This window comes from Chrysemys picta, chromosome 4 (assembly GCF_011386835.1).
Source record: "Chrysemys picta bellii isolate R12L10 chromosome 4, ASM1138683v2, whole genome shotgun sequence".
NCBI classification, from domain to species: Eukaryota; Metazoa; Chordata; order Testudines; family Emydidae; genus Chrysemys; species Chrysemys picta.
Genome location: NC_088794.1, coordinates 44,901,741 through 44,923,326, shown reverse-complemented (window position 1 = coordinate 44,923,326; position 21,586 = coordinate 44,901,741). Strand labels below are relative to the sequence as shown.

Here is a 21,586-nt window from a genome sequence, read left to right as displayed (position 1 = left end):
AACTGTGGGAAAGATAAGAACAACTATTCCTAGGAAACACCAATTCCTGGGGGAAATCCAATGAAGGAACACACTCTAGAAACGTATGAGGGGTTATTTTAATAATATGTAAGAAAAACTAGACAGCTGAACAGTTTTCTAGGATTTCATTGCTGGAACTGTTTTCCAATTTAGGGCTCACCTGATGACGCATTTTGTATGCTACAAGGCAGTTTTACCTATTGAGCAGAAATGCTGGCCAGAAATACCCAGAATATATATATTTTTTTTTACTAGCACCTAACTCCAGAAAGTTGCAAAGGCAATGGTGAGATTGAAAGCTCATCTAAATTAGCTTTGTTCTTCCAGCTCACAAAGGTAATTTCACCAGCCCATATAACAGGATTTATACTCACACTACAAATTTTACAGGCTAAAGATAGGGTCTGTTTCTACGGTTCCCTCTTCCAAAAAGATCAAAACAACAAAATATAAGCCCAGCTGCACATTAAGGGGCCAATCTCGCAAGCTTTACTCAAATGAGTAGCCCATACTTACACAAGCTGGTCTAATTGAATGAAGCTACTTGTGTAGGTACAGAACACTCACATAAAGATCATACCATTAGGATATCCGGTTAACTCTGAACATGTTCTGCAAGTTCATGACAAATATTAAACAAATTAAAAAAAAAAACCTAACATGCTGATGCCAGCTTACAGTACACAGACCTGATCCAAAGCTCAATGAAATGAACAGAAAAACTCCCATTGATTTCTACATTTGGGTCTCCACAATAGACTAAAACCAAACCAGATATGCCAATACTTGCTGCTGTTTTAAGTATGGTTTTAATTACATGGATTCTAATGATCATATCTTATTTAGCAAAAGTGACTGCACAGTACCAAGAACATAAAAGAATGAATACTTCACTTGACTTTGATATTATAGTAGAGAGACAAGGTTGGAGGGGTAATATCCTTTATTGGACCAATTTCTGTTTGTGAGTGAGAGAGAGAGAGAGAGATGCTTTCAATGTTTTCCAATTGAGCTCTTCTTTCCACACAGAGCTCTTCTTCAGGTCTGGGAAAGGTACGTCCACGATCGCAGCAAAATGCAAGGTGGAACAGATTGTTTAGCATAAGTAGTTAGCACATACTGTAAGGTACCATTCAAGATAGAGTTTATTTTTTGATACTATATAGTGTCAGGGTGACTGCCCTTTACATCACAGTCTTCTGTTTACCCATAAAATGGGCACAGAAAAGCCAGCAACAGCATAAGATTGTTCAAACCTTCCCTGTCCCATTAACACACTTCAAACCTGACCTAAAAGGACCACAACTATGGATGAGAGCATAATTCTGGGCTTGTCTACATTACCCGCTGGATTGACGGGCTGCGATCGATCCAACGGGAGTCAATTTATCGCATCTAGTCTAGATGCAATAAATCGACCACCAAGCGCTCTCCCATCAACTCCGGTACTCCACCAGGGCGAGAGGCGCAGGCGGAGTCGACTGGAGAGCATCAGTCGTTGACTTACCGCAGTTAAGACACCGCGGTAAGTAGATCTAAGTATATCGACTTCAGCTACATTATTCACGTAGCTGAAGTTGCGTAACTTAGATCAACCCCCACCCCCAATGTAGACCAGGCCTTAGTCTGTAACTATTCAGCATTTGGCTTCATTGCTAAGAGTGCCAAGAAGACTTCAAGTTAATATCAACTGTGGAGGTGGTTTGTTTAATGTTTACATCTGTCCACTGGCAATTGGATAGAGACCACCAACCCATTTCCTACTGCCCAATGACAAACATCCAGAGGCTCACGTTAGCCAACCACTGAAAAGGGAGATATTCACAAGATGGTTGAGTCATTTGTCTAGTGTCAAAACAGTCATGCAACAAAGAATGTCAATCTTTCAGACATTACACATGTTCAACTGTAATGTATGCTAACCCAGTGTAATGCAGAGAAGTTATTAAAGCATTCTTAAACATCATAAATCATTACAATACCTTGATTGCTGTTGGTGCACTGGAGAGTGTAACTAGTGTTCCTGCTGCTTCATATTTTACTGCAGGACTAGATGATTGCAATAAGTTGTAAATACAGCGTATAAATCGAGCTCTTTCTGATGGATTAGCGTGGCAGACCTAGATGAGAAAACAATAGATGGAAAGCATACTGAAGAAAAATAAAAAGCTATTTTAAAAATACAAGAACCCTAGGAGGCAGTGAAAAGCAAGAATGACCTACCCTGTTTCCCCGAAAATAAGACAGTGTCTTATATTAATTTTTGCTCCCAAAGATGCGCTAGGTCTTATTTTCAGGGGATGTCTTATTTTTCAGAAATGAAAAATGCCTTATTATCGGTGGATGCCTTATTATCAGGGAGGTCTTATTATCGGGGGGATGCCTTATATTACAACGAGAGGCAAAACTGTAAGTAGGCCTTATTTTCGGAGGATGTCTTATTTTCGGGGAAACAGGGTAGTTCGAGGATAAGAACCCCTCAGTCTAGATTGATAGGAACCAAGCAATATGAAGAAAGAGAGTATTATACACCTCTTAAGATCTCAACTTGTAAAGAATGTCCTGCACTAGCTAGTCCTATGGAGTACTCCATAAGTAAAAGAGGGAAAAACACAGAAAACAAAAAATACTTATTCCCAGTCCAGGTTAAAGCAAATCAGATGTGTGCAAATTTCACTGCATTAGCTTGCACCTTCTAAGCTTGACCAGTCATTGCTTTCAAGAGAAATTCTATCCAGTTCAGCTAAACAATGAGTCATCATTCCCAAATGGACTAGCTGCTCACTTAAGACTAGATTTCTAGTTATGAAACATCTCACTATCCAGCCAACCTTTCTGAACTGTATTTTTTCAGTAGAGAGTAAAAATGCACATTTATTTAAATGACTGCAGTCATTTCCCCATACCTTGTAAATTAGTTCAACAATAACCAGCTGAAGAATGTCACCAAATGTCTGGACTTGGTCAATGCAGGTACTCAGATAATCTAAAGCACGATCCTATGGAAATAAAATAAAAACAAATAATTCAGATTACTTGTAACACTGTTATATTTTAATAAAAATTTTAAAGTGATCACAATATAAAAATTAAAAGCACAGATTATTCCTTCTGCTAAATTCAACTTATACTTTTAGAACAGCGCATAAACAATATACAAAAATAAAATTACAAAATAATGAATTCATTTAGGCCCTAAAGACCATTACCTTCACACAATTATTTTCTTATTTGTTGCCACCAACCAGGCAAATAGGTCAAAACCCCTTATAACCAAAACACTGCTGCATAACAAATATTTCAGTTTTTGAGCCAATGAGGCAAAAGGTTTCTGAGCCAAGACTGGAGAGGTCATTTGAGAAATAAATAGCTAATATAAATTACAAAATGGTAGGTAATGTGGCAAATCTTCACATGGCTAAAAATGATTATGCCTCTCAGTGCCAGTGTATCTCCCTTCCACATAAGGGGACTGCACTGTCTGAAAACAGAGAGGTGTAAAGGCCTCACTTAGCTCTATTCTTCTTCAACATTTCCAAATACTTCACAAATCTATGAATAGTCTTTAAATAAGGGAGGTATATTTGTTATATTAAAACATCTGCCATATCCAATTGTTTACAAATATCTCCATTAGCTCTACGTTTAAAGTTTTCACACTCTTAAAAATCCTGAAAATCTTCAGCAACGGAGATGAACAGAACTGCAGAAGCCAGGGAAACTTTAACATTTTACTTATTAAGCTGTTCCTCCAAAAATAATGTTGGAAGCCAATGTAAATTCATATTCTGAATAAGCAACCAATAAACAATATACAGGAACCTAACTTCGTTCAAAATAGAACATTCAGCTACCTCTGCCCCAAGTTAAACAGCCAAAGTATAACCAGCGAAACTAAGCATACTGGACCTCTCAAAAATTTATTCTTTTGCATGACCTGAGAGCTTTCCCACCTCAAATTTCTGTACCATGTATTTTATTACCAAATTAAACCTTTAAAAATATTTCAGTTCTAGTTTATAATTTTCATAGAACTAACTAACTTGCACCTATTTTATGCAAAAGTACCTTGATAATTTACACCACCAACAAATCAAACAACAGGTTAGTCAGTCATTAACTGGGTATTCAAAAATAATTTTAAAGAAAATATCAAAACCATAAGAGAATTAGGACAACCAATTTTACCTGATCTGCATGAATTAGCATCATAAATGCATTTCTTTTGCAGCTTGCATCTTTCTCATTCACCAGGAAATCATGGATCAATTCAGGAGCATCAGGTATAAGATGTTCAAAGTTTCTTTTAAAAAAATATTTTGGAAAAAAAAACGTAAGAAAGGTAAACAAAGTGATACACATCTCTACCTCGATATAACAGGACCCGATATAACGCGATAAAGCGGTGCTCGGGGGGGGGGGGGGGGGCAGCGGGGCGGGCGGGGCTGCGCACTCTGGTGGATCAAAGCAAGTTCAATATAACGTGGTTTCACCTATAACGCGGTAAGATTTTTTGGCTCCCGAGGACAGCGTTATATCGAGGTAGAGGTGGATAGCTAAATACTTAACTGCATGTGTTCTACATAGATGTTTAAAATGTGAAGTGTTAATATATAGGATCTTTAATTTTTTGTTCAAAAACCTTTGTGCACTTATGTTAAAAAGTGAATGGATGTAAGAAATATACACATTCACATTTATTGAATTATTGCTTGTTATTCTGGTAACTAAAACCTCCCCTCCTCAATGGTTTTGGTTTAATTTTAGTTTATTTGTATTATTCAATCACACAAATACAGTTTTCATTTGAGAACAATTTTCACATTACTGCTACTGCATATATAACTAAATTATGTTGTACTACTTAATGAAAAAAATAAAAAAAATTAGCTGAAAATTGTCCCACTTTCTATGTATTCACAGCAGCTGTCCAATCTTCATTCCCAACAACCTAAACTAAGCGGATTTCAGTGGCACTCTGGGCAGATGCAGAGGTTTGCTCACTCAAGTGGCTTGCAGGATCAAGGCCTTAGTTATATTTGAGAAAGCTGTAATGGTAAAAGGTACTATATATACTAAGGGCAGGTCTTCACTACGGAGGGGGGTCGATTTAAGATACGCAAATTCGACATATCGGAGCCGACTTACCCCGCTGTGAGGACGGCGGCAAAATCGATCTCCGCGGCTCCCCGTCGACGGCGCTTACTCCCACCTCCGCTGGTGGAGTAAGAGCGTCGATTCGGGGGATTGATTGTCGCGTCCCGACGAGACGCGATAATTCGATCCCCGAGAGATCGATTTCTACCCGCCGATTCAGGCGGGTAGTGTAGACCTAGCCTTAGTCTACTGAATTAAGCCGGATCAAAAATAAAATTCAAATGAATCTCATATTAGCCTCCTTTTCTATCAGGACTGCCCAGGTGAAATCCTCTGACGTTAGCCTGGGCCTCCAGGGTCCAAAGGTTTAAATAATTTAGAATTTTTACCTGTAAATAGTGTAGATTGCCAGGACTGCATTTCTGCGCACATAGCTGTGACGATGTTCCAAACATGCACGAATAGCTGGCATCAAAGGTTCCAGTAATTCTGCTTCTTTCAGCTTGCAAAGAAAACGAAGAGTAGAACCCCGGATAAATTCATTGGGGTGCTGAAGATCCTAAAACAAGAAAAGTAAAGTATTAGTGTTTGCTGAGATACCAAGTATTACCATTTTACAATTTTCCCTGCTGTTAAACATTTGGCCTCTGAACAAGAGCTAAAATGACTGATAAAACACTCTCAATTTTATAATTAATCTGTATTGAGATATAGGAAAGATTTTATTTTACTCCCTATATATAGATTTTAATTCTTCATGACCCTCGAAACATTGGGGGGGGGGGTTTAGAACCATTACCACATATGGGATAACAGATCTCTCTTCAGTGGAGAGAGTGAAATAAGGGAAATCTGAATGTCTGTAACCAGAACATAAAGGGCACATCTGCACTGGCAAAGTTACAGCGCTGCTCAGAGAGTGCAGAAGGAAAACTGCTGTTGTGTATTCACACTGACAATTGTTCACACTTGCAGCGCTACTCGGAGTGGTGCACTCTGGGCAGCTATCCCACAGAGTGCCTCTTTCTCTTTTGCTGCTAAGACTTGTGGGAAGCGGAGGGGGTTGCGGGTCATCCTGAGTCCAGTCCCAATGCCCTGTGATGTATTGCTTCGCATCCCAGCAATCCCTGTGCTTCCGTCCACATTTGGTGCCATCTTTCAACAGTTTGTGTACTGCGCGCCCTGCCTCTTTCAGGCTGCAGGAATGGATCCCGAACTGCTGACCAGTATGCTGCTCGCTCTTACCAACACGTCATGAGTGGCAGTGGAATTATTCCTTAAACTACAACGGCAAGAGGAGTGTGACATTGATCTTGCCACGTGAAGTAGCTACAACACAATATTGCTGGTGGCAGTCAGAGGTGCTGACCACAGTGGAACGCCGCTTTTGGGCTCGGGAAACAAGCACTGAGTGGTGGGATCACATCGTGATGCACGTCTGGGAGGACAAGCAATGGCTGCAGAACTTTCACATGAGGAAAGCCACATTTATGGGACTGTGTGATGAGCTCGCCCCAGCAAGGACACGAGACTGAGCTGCCCTGTCACTGGAGAAGCGCGTGGCGATTGCACTCTGGAAGCTGGCTACTCCAGACTTCTACCGATTGGGTGCTAACCAGTTCGGAGTGGGAAAGTCGAACGTTTTAGTCTTGTTGATGGAAGTGTTCAGGGCCATTAATTGCATCCTGCTCCGAAAGACCGTGACTCTGAGCAACGTGTATGACATTGTGGATGGGCTTCCCTAATTGCAGAGGGGCAATAGATGGCACGCATATTCCAATTCTGGCACCAGACCACCTAGCCAGCAAGTACATTAATCGCAAGAGATATTTCTCAATGGTTCCCAGGCGTTTGTGGATCACCGTGGGCGTTTCATGGACGTTAATGTAGGCTGATCCGGAAAGATGCATGATGCACACATCTTTGGGAACACTGGCCTGTTCAGGAAGCTGCAAGCAGGGACTTTCTTCCCATAGGTATCATAATTCCTATGGCTGGAGCGCAGCTGCGACTGCACAGTCTCCTCTCCCCACATGCTGATGAGGTCCAGCAGCTCGGCACTGCCCAAGCGGGGGATTGCCTGGTGCGTGGAGCAGGCATGGTCACCTGGAAATAGGCACTGAGACCACAGCATGCATCACCAAGCAAACAGGAAGGGGACTTCCAAATTTGCAAAGGAATGTACTTGTTATAAATGGAAAACACCCAGACACGTGTGTGGCATTGCTACACTCCTTGGCCTCAAGTTTTTAAGCTTTTACTGCTACTTGTATGATTCCAATGTAGTTATTTTTCCTGATCAACAAAAACAAGCAAATTCCTAAAGTGTTTCAGACCCAGTGGCAACCATGCTGAATGAATCATGCTGATTACTACATTATTCTGGTTGAAAATGACAATTAAAAAAACCTAGGAAAAATAACTGACTATCCACATTTTCGTAATTTGAAGATTTCATTGGAAAGAGGGTGGTCTAGCAATGCCATTGTATTACTCCAGACTGTTCACTATCAGAAACATTTGACTTTAAGATCTAGTTAAGTTTTCTCACCATATTTCAAGGATAATGTTTATCAGATTCAGGACAGTCTCAATGGCACCAAAGCAGTAGCATCAGTGCAGAAAGAATGAATGTACAGTCTCTTCTAACAGTTTCAGAACAGTACATTTCAAACGCACTGGAAGAGAAATGCTCATTCAACAAGCTGACGATATGACCCTCCTAGTGTAAAATGCTTGTGCTCTTTATTGAGAGAGATAATTAATGCCTCCTTGAGGGAAGGCAGTTGCGACCATCCTTAAACATGATAGGGTCTGGTCCCTGCTCAAACCAACTTGCCAATTTCTGCCCTATTTCTAAACTCTTTCTGAGGGATAGGTGACAGAATGCCAAAATCTAGCAGCACCCAATATCCTCCTTTTTCGGACCATACTCAGTTGGATCTCAAACCTGGACATGGCACAGAATCTATTAATCTCAGCAGTCAATCTCTTCAAAAAGATGGATAAAGGTCAGAAATACAGGTTGATTCTATTAGACCTATTCCACTGATCTTGAGATGGTATCCCACTTCTGCTCTGCCAATGATGCCAGCCTTCACTGCCCACTTGTTAAATTTCAGAACAAGTACTTTCATGCTTTCTCTCTCGCTCCCACTCTGTGTGGGAGGAGTCCCCCATAAAGCCTTGCCTTCTTTCTAATCCCTCCTTAAAACATCTTTTTTTTGCAATGTCTATAAAATATTTTTGACAACAGCTGGGCAACTAATGTGCTGAGACCACTGTCTATCATAATAACCAGTATTTTCTCATTCTTTCTCACCAAAGGAATCCCACAGGGTGCAAAATTGAGGCCTCTTTTATTCAGTGTTTGTGAAACCACAGAGGGAAAGAGTAAAATCACTATGATGATGCTCAGGTGTATGCCTCTTTCATTTATCTGGACAGAGCTATTTCCTGGAACTTCCAGCGAGTGGACAAAAACTAGCTCACAGGCTGAATTTGATTAATACAAAGATATTAGAGACACAAGGTGAGTGAGGTAACATCTTTCATTGGACCAACTTTTGTTGGTGAGAGAGCGAAGCTTTCGAGCTTACATTGAGTTCTTCAGGTCTCTGTAAGCTCGAAAGTTTGTCTCTCTCACCAACAGAAGTTGGTCCAATAAAAGATATTACCTCACCCACCTCTCTCTAAAACCCTGGGACCAAACTGGCTAGAACACCACTGCATAAGACAAAAGATATCAGCAGTGACCAGAATCGTCAACTTTTATCTGCAACCGGCATTACAACCTTTCCTCTCAGATGCAGAATATGCCACCACAGTCCATGCCTTTAGCACTTAACTATGCAAATTATCCAGGGCTACTCTTGAAGGTTACCTGAATAATCCAGCTAGACCAGACACACATGCCATCTTTTAGAAGGTAAGAGAAATTGATAAGTGCATATTACACATGGACATGTGTCCTGCAATTTAATGTTCCAGTATAACTGAAGGTGCTGGTTACCATCTGTAAAGTCCTAAATAGCATAGGAGACAGTTATTTCAAAGATAACCTCTCCCTTTTATACTCCCTCATAACAACTGCATCCAACATTGTTAATCCCCAGAGAAGATATCACAGGAAAAGGTAACAGGGTTGGTCCTCACCACTCAGCTCCACTCCTGATGGAAAGCAGACAGTGCACATCTTTGTTTAGGCATAACTGAAAATATTTGTATTTTCTTGGCAACAGATCTTCCGGATGGCAATTCCTCAGTTCTGACCCATGCAGGCAGAGCGGTTAGGTCACCGAGGAAAGAATGCAGTGCATCCACTCGTTTGGATCAAAATATTATATTACCTGGATATGCTTTATGTAGAGACTGGTCAGATACAAGGGTGATAGGGCATAAAAACATACAATAACAAACATGTTTACCTTTCTATAGGCATCACATACAAGGATCATTTCTTGTAATAGCTTGCCATCTGGAGTGGTCTTCGGAACTATCTCCCAAAAGACTAACAGCAGTTTTTTGATGGTATGATCTTGAAGAGGCAGTACAAAACGAATAATAGTCATCAGAAGTCCAGGTAGTTTTTCACCGTTCAGGATCATGATAATTACTTTCTTCAAGGCCTCTGTCTTAGACTTTACATCTCCTTTTTCTGGTAGAGGGAAGGAGGAGTTCAAAAGTAAGCACAGCAATTATAGAAAGTGACAAATAACAGGCGCTCCCAGAATTACTTAAATAATCAAGGCTTGTTAAAACAATCTAACAGAAATATTGATACTTGATGCCAGCAAATATAAACCTTGCCCCTCAGGACACCACCACATTATTATTTTTTTGTATTACCGTAGCACCTAGGAGCCCTAGTCACAGACCAGGACCCGACTGTAATGAATTCATACTCCTAAATTTAAGAGAATAATAAAGAGCATAGGAGGTTTAATAAATAAAGCTGTAATTTAGCTTCCACTGAAGCTCAGTTAGTTCCACTAAACAGTTCTAATAAAGGGAATTTCATTACTGACAGACCACATTTACACCAAGAAATCACAATGCATTATGGTGTTGCAGTCGTTCTTGCATATGAACCTCTTACTTCTGGGGGAATTCTGCGCCACTGTGTATGCACAGAATTTACGTTCCCTGCAAACCTCTTTGCTTCCTCGCAGAAAAGTGACTTTGACAAGGAAGCAAAGGGAAGCCACAAGAGCAGTCATGCAACCCTCCCCAGCAGTACGTTTTGGATGCCAAGGGCAGCTGGCAGAAACATAAATTATTGTGGAGCAGAGGGTGGGACTGGGGAAGACAAGGCTGGTGGCTCCTACCTTGCACCAGGCTCAGCTGCTAGTCCCGGCTGGGCTGGGGAGGACAGGACTTCCTCTTCGCCTGCACGGCATCTGGGGCTGGGTCAGACCCACCCTCAGCTTTCTCCCCCAGCTGCAGGAAGCTCTGCAAACTTCCCCTACTCCCACTTCCTGCCCCCATTGCTCCTCAACTGCAGGGAGAGGGATCCCTCTACAGGAGCTGTTCCTCCATCTCCCCAAACCCCGTGCATCCAGACCCCCTCATACCCAGACCCTCCTGCCGAGCCACACACCCCGCACTCAGAAGCCCCGCGATGAGCCCTACTCCCCCTGCACCTGAACCACCAGCACCCAGTTCCCCACGCCACCAAGCCCCAACTAGCTGCACCTGGACCCCTCCCCCCAACACTCCCCCAGGTGAGCTCTATCCCCCCCACACCCAGACACACACCCCCAAGCCCCAACCACTTTCACCTGGGCCCCACCTGCAGACTCCCATTACCGTTGCACGAAGAACCCTCTAACAAGCCCCTGTGAATCCAGATCCAGCACTGAGCCGCCCACACCCAAACTGCCCCACACAGAACCCTCTCAACCCACACCTGGATCCCCCCACACTAAGCCTCTCCACCCTTGGATCTTGCCTTTCTGAGCCTGCCTGGCCACACCTAGTGTGCCTGGCAAAGAGGGGCAGGGCCCTGCGGTGTTTCTGGGGCAGGCCCAGTCCTTGTGCTGTGTCAGGGTTGGGAGCAGCCCCGTTGCTGAGTCCATGTCCCGGGGGGAGCTGCACAGTCATCTCCCACCTCTGTGCAGCCAGTGGCCTGTGCTCCCCAATGTCATGCTGGAGCCTCCAAATTTATTTAACAAATAAAATTTGCAGAATTTTAAACTATTGTGTGCCAAAATTTTAATTTTTTGACACAGAATGCCCTCAGAAGTAACTTCTGAGTTAGTAAGAATGCAATAGATAGTGTTGGCAATATATACTGAACTACAAAGCAGCAAAAACTTCAAGACTCCAGTATGTCAGTGCATTCCTTATTAAATCTACCTGAGCACAAACACATACTACATAAATAAGAAAAGAGAGAGAGAGAGTATTAACAGACACAGAAAGAGAGACTTGCTCAGATACAATAAAGATAGGATCTATATAAATGACAGGTCTTTAGTGGACAGTTACTACCAGAACACTGTAAACAGAGGAAATTTTCCCTCAAGTTTCAAAATGCAACATTAATCCAGCAAACCTAAATTCACAGATTACTGTATACATCAGTATTTAATTAGAAGAGATTGCTAGGGCCATCAGACATTTATTTTGCAATGGACAGACTTCCAACCCAACACATACTAATGTAGGTACTCTTGAATTATGGGGAGGAAATGGTTGCTTGACTGGCTTTGAAAATGTTAATTATTTCAAGTGGGTTTTGGAGGTATTCTCTTTCCTTTCTCTGCTTTCAGAACAGTTGAAGTATTCCAACATGTGATGTGGTAGAACAGAACTTGCAACCAGGAACTCTCCTTGAAATCTGCATTGTAGGACTACTTTGAGTCTCACTGACCTCAATAGGAAATGCTATCTTTCTACATACATAAAATACAGAAAGGAATTAAGTTTTACCTTTTTATGCATGGGAGACAGTTTACTTAGTGGTTTGAATTTGTATTTGAGGGGCCATGAAGTAACCTCTCTCTATTTCCCATCCTCAAACAGGCCTTAGGATACTTGAAACGTATTCTAGTCATAAAACAGAATGATAACTTTGCCCCAAGATTTCTTGCTTTTAAATCGTAAGGCATATTCTGATAGGTGCTTTAGATCCTATATCAACCAACTAGGGCCTCAATTCAGCAAGGTATTTCAGTGAGTGAGTAGTCCCATTGAACTCCCATGCTTAAGTACAGGTTTGTATCCTGACTACTTTTTTATTGGACTAGAATAGTAATGTTATGGATAAAGGTTCAGTTTTTCAATTACCAAATTAAGTTTATTTAAACATAATATTACAGTTATGTACTTTTTAAAATAACTATAAAAGCAATTAGTTTGAGAGAGATTGGTTTTATATTTTACAGTAAGTATTACACTAAAGGTTATCATATAATGAGAAAGAAAAACAAGAGTTAATTCAAGTAAAACTGAATGGCCTGCTAGCCATAAAGTATATTACTTGCCTAGGTCATTTTTTAAGCTGATTTCAGATGGCGGTTCTGAATCCATTGGAACATTAATCAACGTATAACATACATTCTCTGCGGCTGTCATTGTTCTTGGTTACAAATACTTTCTTAATAGAAGAACTACTTCCGACAAATATCAGGTACTCTAGAAAAAACAAAATGAAATTAATGGAATGTGTTAATAACTGCATAACAAACAGCACAAAAGTATGCTATTGCAATTTCCACAAAAATATTAAATATTCAATTTCTCTAAAAATTTGGATTTAAAGGACTTTTAAACTACATTATTCAAAACCTCTCCCGAAAGAGTGAGATCCCCTTTCACTTTATAAATGTTCTTATTAATACTGTGTATTAAAATGTTAAAACAAGTATGCAAAATCCCCAAATAAAAAGTGATATGCAAAAATCTAATGAATGTGTGTACTACTTAGATACTAATGAACAAATTTTATAGGGAGAGCTAGGGGTAGTGGATTGAGTATAAGGCAGATCTATGAATGAAGAGTGCTGTAAGCAAAGTATTATAGTAAATAAAATAGTAACAAATACTATAACCAAGATTATAACGTTTCCTTTAACCCTTTACAGATTAATTTAAACTGGAACAACTGTAAAGAAGAACTACTGAAACAAGTTAATTTAGTTTAAACTGGAACAAATTGCTTAGGGCAGTTCCAGAATCTCCATCATTGGAGGTTTTTAAGAACAGGTTAAACAAACACCTGTCAGGAGTGGTCTAGTTATTATGTACTCCTGCCATGAGTGCAGGGGACTGGACTAAATTATCTGTTGAGGTATCTTCCAGTCCCACACTTCTATGATCAATGGAATGAAGAGCCTGTCTTACAGACTGGAAGAGCCTGGCTTGTTTACTCTAGCAAAAAGGTGGCTGAAAGGTGTATGATTGCTCTCTATAAATACATTAGAGGGGTAAGTACCAGGGAGAGTAAAGAGCTAGTTAAGTCAAAGGAAAAATGTTGGCACAAGAATATTCATATAAACTGGCCATGAACAAATCCAGGCTGGAAATGAGAAGGCTTCTAACCATCAGAGGGATGAAGTTCTGGAACAGCCTCCAAATATGAATTGTTTTGCAATATGGAAGCTCTACCTTGGGCTAAGCTAACTTGAGAGAAGCGGTATATAAAACAAGTTTGAAGCTTTACATAGTAATGTTTTAATTAGGAGATTTTTTTTTTAAATGAAAAACTGTCACTTTTCCAATATTTTATAACCATCTGTTCAATTAATTTCAAATTTAAGAATTCTTTGGTAGAGATTACCTATGATAAATTGATGCAGAAAGTATCTTTTTTTCTGGAAGTTGTATGTAAGTAGTTCAGAATTGGTCTCAAAATGAAAATTGAAATATACCCTTTACTATGGAGTTTTGAGACTCTCTATTTTAATATGTATGAAGCATGCTATACAGTATGAGATTTTTAGCCACCAACAGAGTAGTAAACTTGATCATTTGAGTCCCAAAGCATAATCAGGAAGCTATAAATGTGTGAAAAAAGGTGCCATCGATTCAGAGTTTAAGGGCAGAAGGATCATTTAGTCTGACTTCCTATAGCACAGGCCACCAATACTAACAAGCACTCGCACACTAATCCAGCAACTGAAATGAGATCAAAGTATTACAGCCCATAGGAGACTAGACTATATTATGTGCCACAGTCAGAAAATAGGAGGGTCTAAGGAGCACTCAAGGAAAATAAGGCCATTGCGAGAAACGTAATGAATTCTTTGCATAGGTCTTCACGACTGAGTAGGTGAGGGAGCCCGAGCCATTCTTTTTAGGTGACAAATCTGAGGAACTGTCCCAGATTGAGGTGTCATATGAGGTGGTTTTGGAACAAATTGATAAATTAAACAGGAATAAGTCACCAGGACCAGATGGTATTCACCCAAGAGTTCTGAAAAAACTCAAAATTGCAGAACTACTAACTGTGATATGTAACTTATCATTCAAATCAGCTTCTGTACCAGATGAGCGGAGGATAGCTACTGTGACGCCTTTTTTTTTAAAAAGGCTCCTGAGATGATCCTGGCAGTTACAGGCTGGTAAGCCTAACTTCAGTACCAGGCAAATTGGTTGAAACAATAGTAAAGAACAGAATTATCAGACACATAGATGAACACAATTTGTTGGGGAAGAGTCAACATGGTTTTTGTAAAGGGAAATCATGCCTCACCAATCTATTAGGATTCTCTGACTGGGTCAACAAGCATATGGACAGGAGTGATCCAGGGGATATAGTTTACTTAGATATTCAGAAAGCCTTTGACAAAGTCCCTTACCAAAGGCTCTTAAGCAAAATAAGCTGTCATGGGATAAGAGGGAAGGTCCTCTCATGGATCCATAACTGGTTTAAAGATAGGAAACAAACAATAGGAATAAATAGTCAGTTTTCAGAATGGAGAGACATAAATAGTGGAGTCCCCCAGGGATCTGTCCTCGGATTAGTACTATTCAACATACTCATAAATGAACTGCAAAAAGGAGTAAACAATGAGGTGGCAAAATTTGCAGATGATACAAAACTGCTAAAGATAGTTAAATTCGAAGCAGACTGCAAACAGTTACAAAGGGATCTCTCAAAACTGGGTGACAGCAACAAAATGGCACATGAAATTCAATGTTGATAAATGTAAAGTAATGCACAATGAAAAACATAATTCCAACTATACATATAAAATGATGGGGGTCTAAATTAGCTGTTACCACTCAAGAAAGAGATCTTGGAGTCATTGTGGATAGTTCTCTGAAAACATCCCCGCAATGTACAGCGGCAGTCAAATATATAGAGCAGTATAAACAAGTCATTGTCTGTATGAAATTTTAGTTTGTACTGATTTCGTTAGTGCTTTTTATGTAACCTGTTGTAAAACTAGGCAAATATCTAGATGAGCTGATGTACCCTCCCTGGAAGACCTCTGCATACCCCCAGTGATGCACGCACCCCTGGTTGAAAACCATTGCCCTAAACCAGGGGTTCCCAAACTTGGTTCGCAGCTTGTTCAGGGTAAGCCCCTGGCGGGCCGCAAGATGCTTTGTTTACCTGAGTGTCCGCAGGTACAGCCGCTCACAGCTCCCAGTGACCACGGTTCGCCATTCCCAGCCAATGGGAGCTGTGGGAAGCGGCGCAGGCCACAAGGGGGGGGCTCCACTGCGCTCACTCCCTGGCAGGGAACGGCAAACCGTGGACACTGGGAGCTGCCGTATCTGCGGACACTCAGGTAAACAAAGCATCTTGCGGTCCGCCAGGGGCTTACCCTGAACAAGCCGCGAACCAAGTTTGGGAACCCCTGCCCTAAACCATTAGCCCTAGAACTATAGAGCTGCATAACTGTGTTTTTCAGCAACTTCACTTATTTTAAAACTCACTGCTCTGAAGATACAGGATAAAAACATCTACGAAGAATGCAAAGCAAATTTACAATTGCTTATAACATCAGTTCAAAAAGTTCTCTTTTCATTTTTCCAAGTGACTATTCCTTGATGAGAACTAGCCACATAATTAGTTCAAAGTTTTAAAGTTCAGTCATTTTTATTTCACATTTTTCCTAATGTTTATGAAAAAACATGACGAATGGCTATACAAAACAAAACAAAAAAGTTTCCATGGCCCCAAACCTGCAAACTCATATGGACTCAATTTTAAGTATGTGCCATTAACTTCAATGGGAATGCTCTGACACAAAGCTATTCAAATAAGTCTGCAAAATGGAAACTTAAATAGTAAATAGAAATAAAGGCTTATTTCATAACCTCCGTTATAAATATCGATAGATATAACTTTTAATTATCCTTGTAGTCACATTGACTCCATAGATTTAACAATATTGCTAAATAACCATAACAAAAAACATATGTTTAAGAACCTAGAAAGAAAACAAACATACATCAGTTGAATGGATCTTTGTTGAAACTTTCCGCAAACAATTTTGACACAGAAAGTTTCAGTCCAAAGAGGATGAGAATTTTTAGAAAAGGTGAAAAGAAATCATAACAAAGTAAAGCTGCAACCTCACACTCTGACCCTGTGATGAGTTTTGGACAGGCGGCCTCAATCTCAGGCCCAGAAGGGCAAAGCCAATCGCAGGGTCGGCGGGGGGCTCAAGTTTAAACCTCTCCGCATCACCTCCCCAGGAGCCTCCCCAGCGCTGCACAGACCCGGCCCATGGTTCCGCGGCTGCCCCCACAGCTCACGAAAGAAATCGGTGGCAGACCGGGGTCAGAACCCGGGGTCCCGGCTCCCCGCTCTAGCACCGGGCCGCGCTACCCGCTGACTCGGCGGCTACACGGCGACCGTAACCCCCCGGACCCTCAAGCACAGGGACCGGACCGGCTGCCCGCCTAGGGGAGCCGCTGCGGCCCAGCCCTGACCGAGGCCGCTGGCTCCGGAAGGGGGCGGGGGCCGGTCTCAGGCCGCGGCCCTCAGGGCGACACGGGCCCAGCAAAGGAGTTCGCGCCCTCCACGCTCCGCAGCCCCCGCTAGGCGCTGTACCTGCCTCCCGTGCTGCCCGCGGCAGGCCCCCTCCAGCCCCGGCTCTGCCCGCTGCTCCGCTGTGGCTGACGTGGAACCGCTCCCCCCAACAGTGACGGACCACATCGGTAGTACGGCGGCCGCAGCAGGACACGCCTCCTCCGTACGCAGCAATGCACAAAGGGGGGCTCCGCCACGCTCACTCCCTGCGCGCGCAACCCGCGCGGGAGAGGCGGGGCTGGCGGTGGCTGAGTCCTCTGCGTTTGAATGGGCCAGTCCCAGCCCCGCGCGCACCCCTCACTCGCCGCGTGACCGTGACCGCTGACCGTCCGAGTCGCCGTCTTGGCACTGGCAGCCACGCAGGAGGTCACGAAGCAGCCACGTCACTTCCCCCGGGTGTTCTTGGCAGGGCTGTGCAGAGCGCGTTGCATGCCCCGGGCAGGCGGCTGTTCGCGTCTTGGGGCCCGGCCGCTGTAGTGTAGGAATGTGCTACTGGTAGCAGCTACTGATACTTTAGTTTGTAAGAAACTGCTACTGTATGAAACTGCTGCCTGATGGAGTAGTTTTCGATTCACCCCTTTTGCCCCTTTTTAACCCCTGTAAATAGCAGGCAGCAGAATGTTACAGCTAAGAAGGGCAGCGGCTTCAGCAGATGTTACTGAGCATGCTCAGTTCGTGACACATAAAAAAAGCCTCTTTTGCCACCCCTCCCTCCCAAACAAATTATTTTGACTGGTGTCTCAGTCCCACTGCGGTAACTGCTACCCCCTGTGCCCGGTTTTGCCCTCTGACTCCCTCTGCTAGCACCTCACTCCTGGGCTTAACTCCACCTCCTCCCCCCCCCCCAAATCCCTGATTTAGCCATTTAACCCCTCTCCTAATGCTGCCTCCAGCTGCTTGAGGTCCCCACCCAACCAGTAAATTTCCACCCCCTGCTCAGACCCTGGCCACCCCCCTGCTCCGATTTGCCCCCTTTGCCACTTTTTAACGCATCAAAAGCAGTCTAAGGAATCTTATGGTTAATAAGGGCAGGGTGAAGGGCAGTGGCTGCAGCAGATGAACGGAGCATGCTCCATACACCCTAACTAGCATATTCCTATGCAGAGCAATTTACTACACTACACCAACTGCTAATGAAACTTGTGTCTGGGTCTGAGCTTCTCTGCTGCAAATAGGGTGACCAGATGCCCCACTTTTAGAGGGACAGTCCTGATTTTTGGGTCTTTTTCTTATATAGGCTCCTATTACCCCACACCCGCGTCCCCATTTTTCACACTTGCTGTCTGGTGACCCTAGCTGTCAAACAGAGAACAAGCCCCCATTATAAACAGTGTGCGCACCACACAGACAGCTCGCCACAAAAACCGGTCAGAGCTGGTCCAGTTGCCCTGCAAGCTAGCTAGCATGCTGTCCCAATGGCTGAGCCTCCTTGGGTCACATCGCACACAGCATAACTAGTCAGTCTCTGTTAGCGAGCAGCTCTCCCATGGGCTAAATAGTTAAGAGAAACATTTCTGGGAAAGTAGAGTAGCAAGTTGTACTAATGATTGCTTAAAATAGGAAAAAGAAAATGCAGGGGAAAAACTACTACATATGATTTTACCGCAATTAATTAGAAAACAATGTGAAGAATTCATTGCTGATTGCACAAAGCAGGACTGTACAAAGTTCTTGCCACAGTCAGAAACTGAATGTCCAGCTACAGACACAGAAACCTGAAGATTTCAAAGAAAATGTGAAACCTTTAAAAATCAACAAGACTATTACTCATACTATCAACACAAACATCCTTCAGGCATCTTACCTGTTTTCTCAGTAAATCACACCAGCCTATAAGGTGCAATATCACTTCAGAAAATCTTATCCTTTCCTGGGTAATAGACAGTTTCAAAAGTTACAGTGCCTGAAGCAGCTACCAAATTAAAAACTCTATTTCCCCCCTATCACTGCAGGTAATAGAGCAACTGCTTTTAAACCCCCAGGAAGAGCATCTAGCATGTAATTCCAGATAACTGATAAACCTGTTCCTGTACAACTTTGAATGTTCATGAGGCATACATGTCTGATAGTTCTCTCTTAGGGGAAAACAAAAAAACAACAAAAAAACCTTGCTGTTTGGTATAGATGTTCCAGAAAAAAGGCTTATTTAAGATATTTGTGGAAGCAGTCAAAGATTTGTCATGTTCAGTGAGGAGATGGTATTTCCCTGTACATGGAGGAGGTCAGCAATAACAGAATAGCAGATGAGTCACATGGATCCAAATCCTAGTAGTTAATATAGTGTGCACTCACTGTCTCTTACACCATCATACTATACTCCCCCCACTGAGCCCTAACTACCTTCACCTGGACTCCCCTGCAGAGTCCCATTCCCCCTGCACCCAGAACCCCCACCGAGCCCCCGTGCATCTAGATTCTCCCCAGCACCCAGATCCCCCGACGGATAAAAATCAATGATTTAAAAAAAAAACGGATTTTTTAAATTTAAAACCGGATTTTTTTGATAAAATGCTTTTTGAGGCAAAAACCTATTTAAAGATAGTTGTAATTAGATAAATTATAGCTCAAAGGTATCTCATCATGGAATAGGGATGATAAATTCTATAGTATGAGACAATATATTCATGTAATGTTTAAGAAAAGTTTTATAAATGAGTTCTAATAGTTCATGGATTAGGGACCCAATTTTATGAGGTTCCAGGGGCATCTGTATAGATTATTTAGGTTAATCTTTCTATCTACCCAATGGCACTCAGTGCTCAGGCTAGAAGATACCATTAGAGATGCTTAGTTTTGCAGTCCTCAAACTGGATTTGTGTCTCCAGAAATAACATGCTTGTTAACAGCAACAATAAATAAATAATATAGAGATAAGAAATAACAGACCTCAACCCTATTGTCTCTCTGCAAATTTGTGTACAGAGTCAATCCCTTACCTCTCTCTAAACGTGCAAAGTATCAAAAAGTTCAATGAATAGAAAATTGTTGGGGGCTGAATAGAACTGGACAAGGAGAAGAAGTCTGGAGATAAATGTGAGAAGTGAGGGACAGGCAGTAGAAACAAAAGTGAAACTGTTTGAGCAACATATTCCAGAAGTCTTGAGGTCTTTGAGTGCAGCCTTCATTTATTTGAGATCTACTATACTATTCTCTCACTAGAAGGGAAAATCTATAATGGCAGCAGGCCATAAAAGAGACTCAGTTTGGGAATAAGAACCATTCGAGAAATATATGTTTGCTGATGATGTTTTAAAGAAAGTCACCCCAGTAAACTGGTGTAAGTCACTTAAGCACTTGGATTCAGAGACTGTTGAAGTGATAATCTCACTTTTAACAGCAGTAGCTTCTTCTGTTGGTGTAGGAAGAAAATTTTCTTCCTTTGGACTAATTAAGTCCAAATTGAGAAATCGTTTGGGACCTGAAAAAGCAGGAAAGCTTGTTTTTCTTTTCCAGATTATGAACAAACAGGAAAATGAAGATGAAAATGACTGAGTTAGCGCCAGAAGCCAATATTTTAAGTTTTTCATGTTGACCTGGCTGATGTAGTCAATTTAATTTTTGTATTTAAAAAAAAAAAAAAAAAAAAAAAAAAACTATTTTAGTTAAAACAATTTTAACAAAAACAAACCTGATTTTAAAAAACTTAAATGTTTAATTAAATTCAAAAATTCATGCACTTGATTTGTTAAAATATGTTTGCTGTTGAAGAAAAAAATCCAGAATACATAACGTTGTTTTAGTTAAATAAAAACAATTTAAATGTCTGTCTGGTGATGGTAATACAGCATGGCAAGAAAATCCTCCAAATACTAATGATTAACCTGTTGAATTGGAGATAGTTCACCTCCCAATGACTTCATAAATATCTGCTTCAATTACGTTTGGTAAATGAAATAACCAATCATTCATTTTCTGATATAACTGTAAAACTAATCTGAAAAGTTTTCAAAATAAATCACTTTAAAAATGTATAGTGTGTACCTTCTAAAAATGAAACCTACATGTACCTGAGTTGTGAAGAATGTGTGTTAAGGTTATAACAAGAATGCACTATTATGTAGAAATCTATGATTAAATCGAGCCTTCCTGACTAGTGATTTAAATCAATTTGATTTAAATCAAATTCATCCTGTCCTCACCGAGCTGTCCATACCCAGATTGCACCTCCCAGAACCCTGGTACTCTTAAGGGAATTCTGTACAAAAAAAATAAAAAAAAAAAAATCTGCTAATTTCTGCATATTTTAATTTTCAAAATAACAATATAATCACACCAATTTCAATTATTTTGGTAATTTATTTCAAAATACTTGTCAGCAAATAATTGAAAATGGTGTGATTATATTATTGTGTTATTTTGACAAATAAAATTTGCAGAATTTTAAAATTTTGTGCACAGAGAATTCAGAATTCCCTCAGTAGTAATACTATTATTGTTGAGGAAATGCCTGAAAAATCACCATGAGGTCCTGCAAGA

General features: G+C 41.3%; 1 protein-coding gene across 7 annotated transcripts in view; it reads right to left on the bottom strand.

The window, feature by feature from the left end:
• Nucleotides 1–18,055, bottom strand: part of COPB1 (COPI coat complex subunit beta 1) — a 35,721-nt gene extending 17,666 nt beyond the window's left edge. The window contains exons 1-8 of one of the 7 annotated variants that reach the window (XM_065592130.1): nucleotides 17,136–17,490; nucleotides 14,922–14,986; nucleotides 12,606–12,756; nucleotides 9,546–9,775; nucleotides 5,508–5,677; nucleotides 4,210–4,324; nucleotides 2,928–3,020; nucleotides 2,004–2,141 (exon numbers count right to left, since the gene is read on the bottom strand). In XM_065592130.1, the coding sequence (XP_065448202.1) occupies nucleotides 2,004–2,141; nucleotides 2,928–3,020; nucleotides 4,210–4,324; nucleotides 5,508–5,677; nucleotides 9,546–9,775; nucleotides 12,606–12,696 (837 nt within the window). In that variant the 5' untranslated portion in view covers nucleotides 12,697–12,756; nucleotides 14,922–14,986; nucleotides 17,136–17,490. Of the gene's footprint in view, nucleotides 1–2,003; nucleotides 2,142–2,927; nucleotides 3,021–4,209; nucleotides 4,325–5,507; nucleotides 5,678–9,545; nucleotides 9,776–12,605; nucleotides 12,757–14,921; nucleotides 14,987–16,650; nucleotides 17,012–17,131 lie in introns of those variants that run through there. The other 6 variants (XM_065592129.1, XM_065592132.1, XM_065592131.1 and 3 more) reach the window with 6 other exon arrangements.
• Between the last annotated feature and the right edge of the window lie 3,531 nt (nucleotides 18,056–21,586).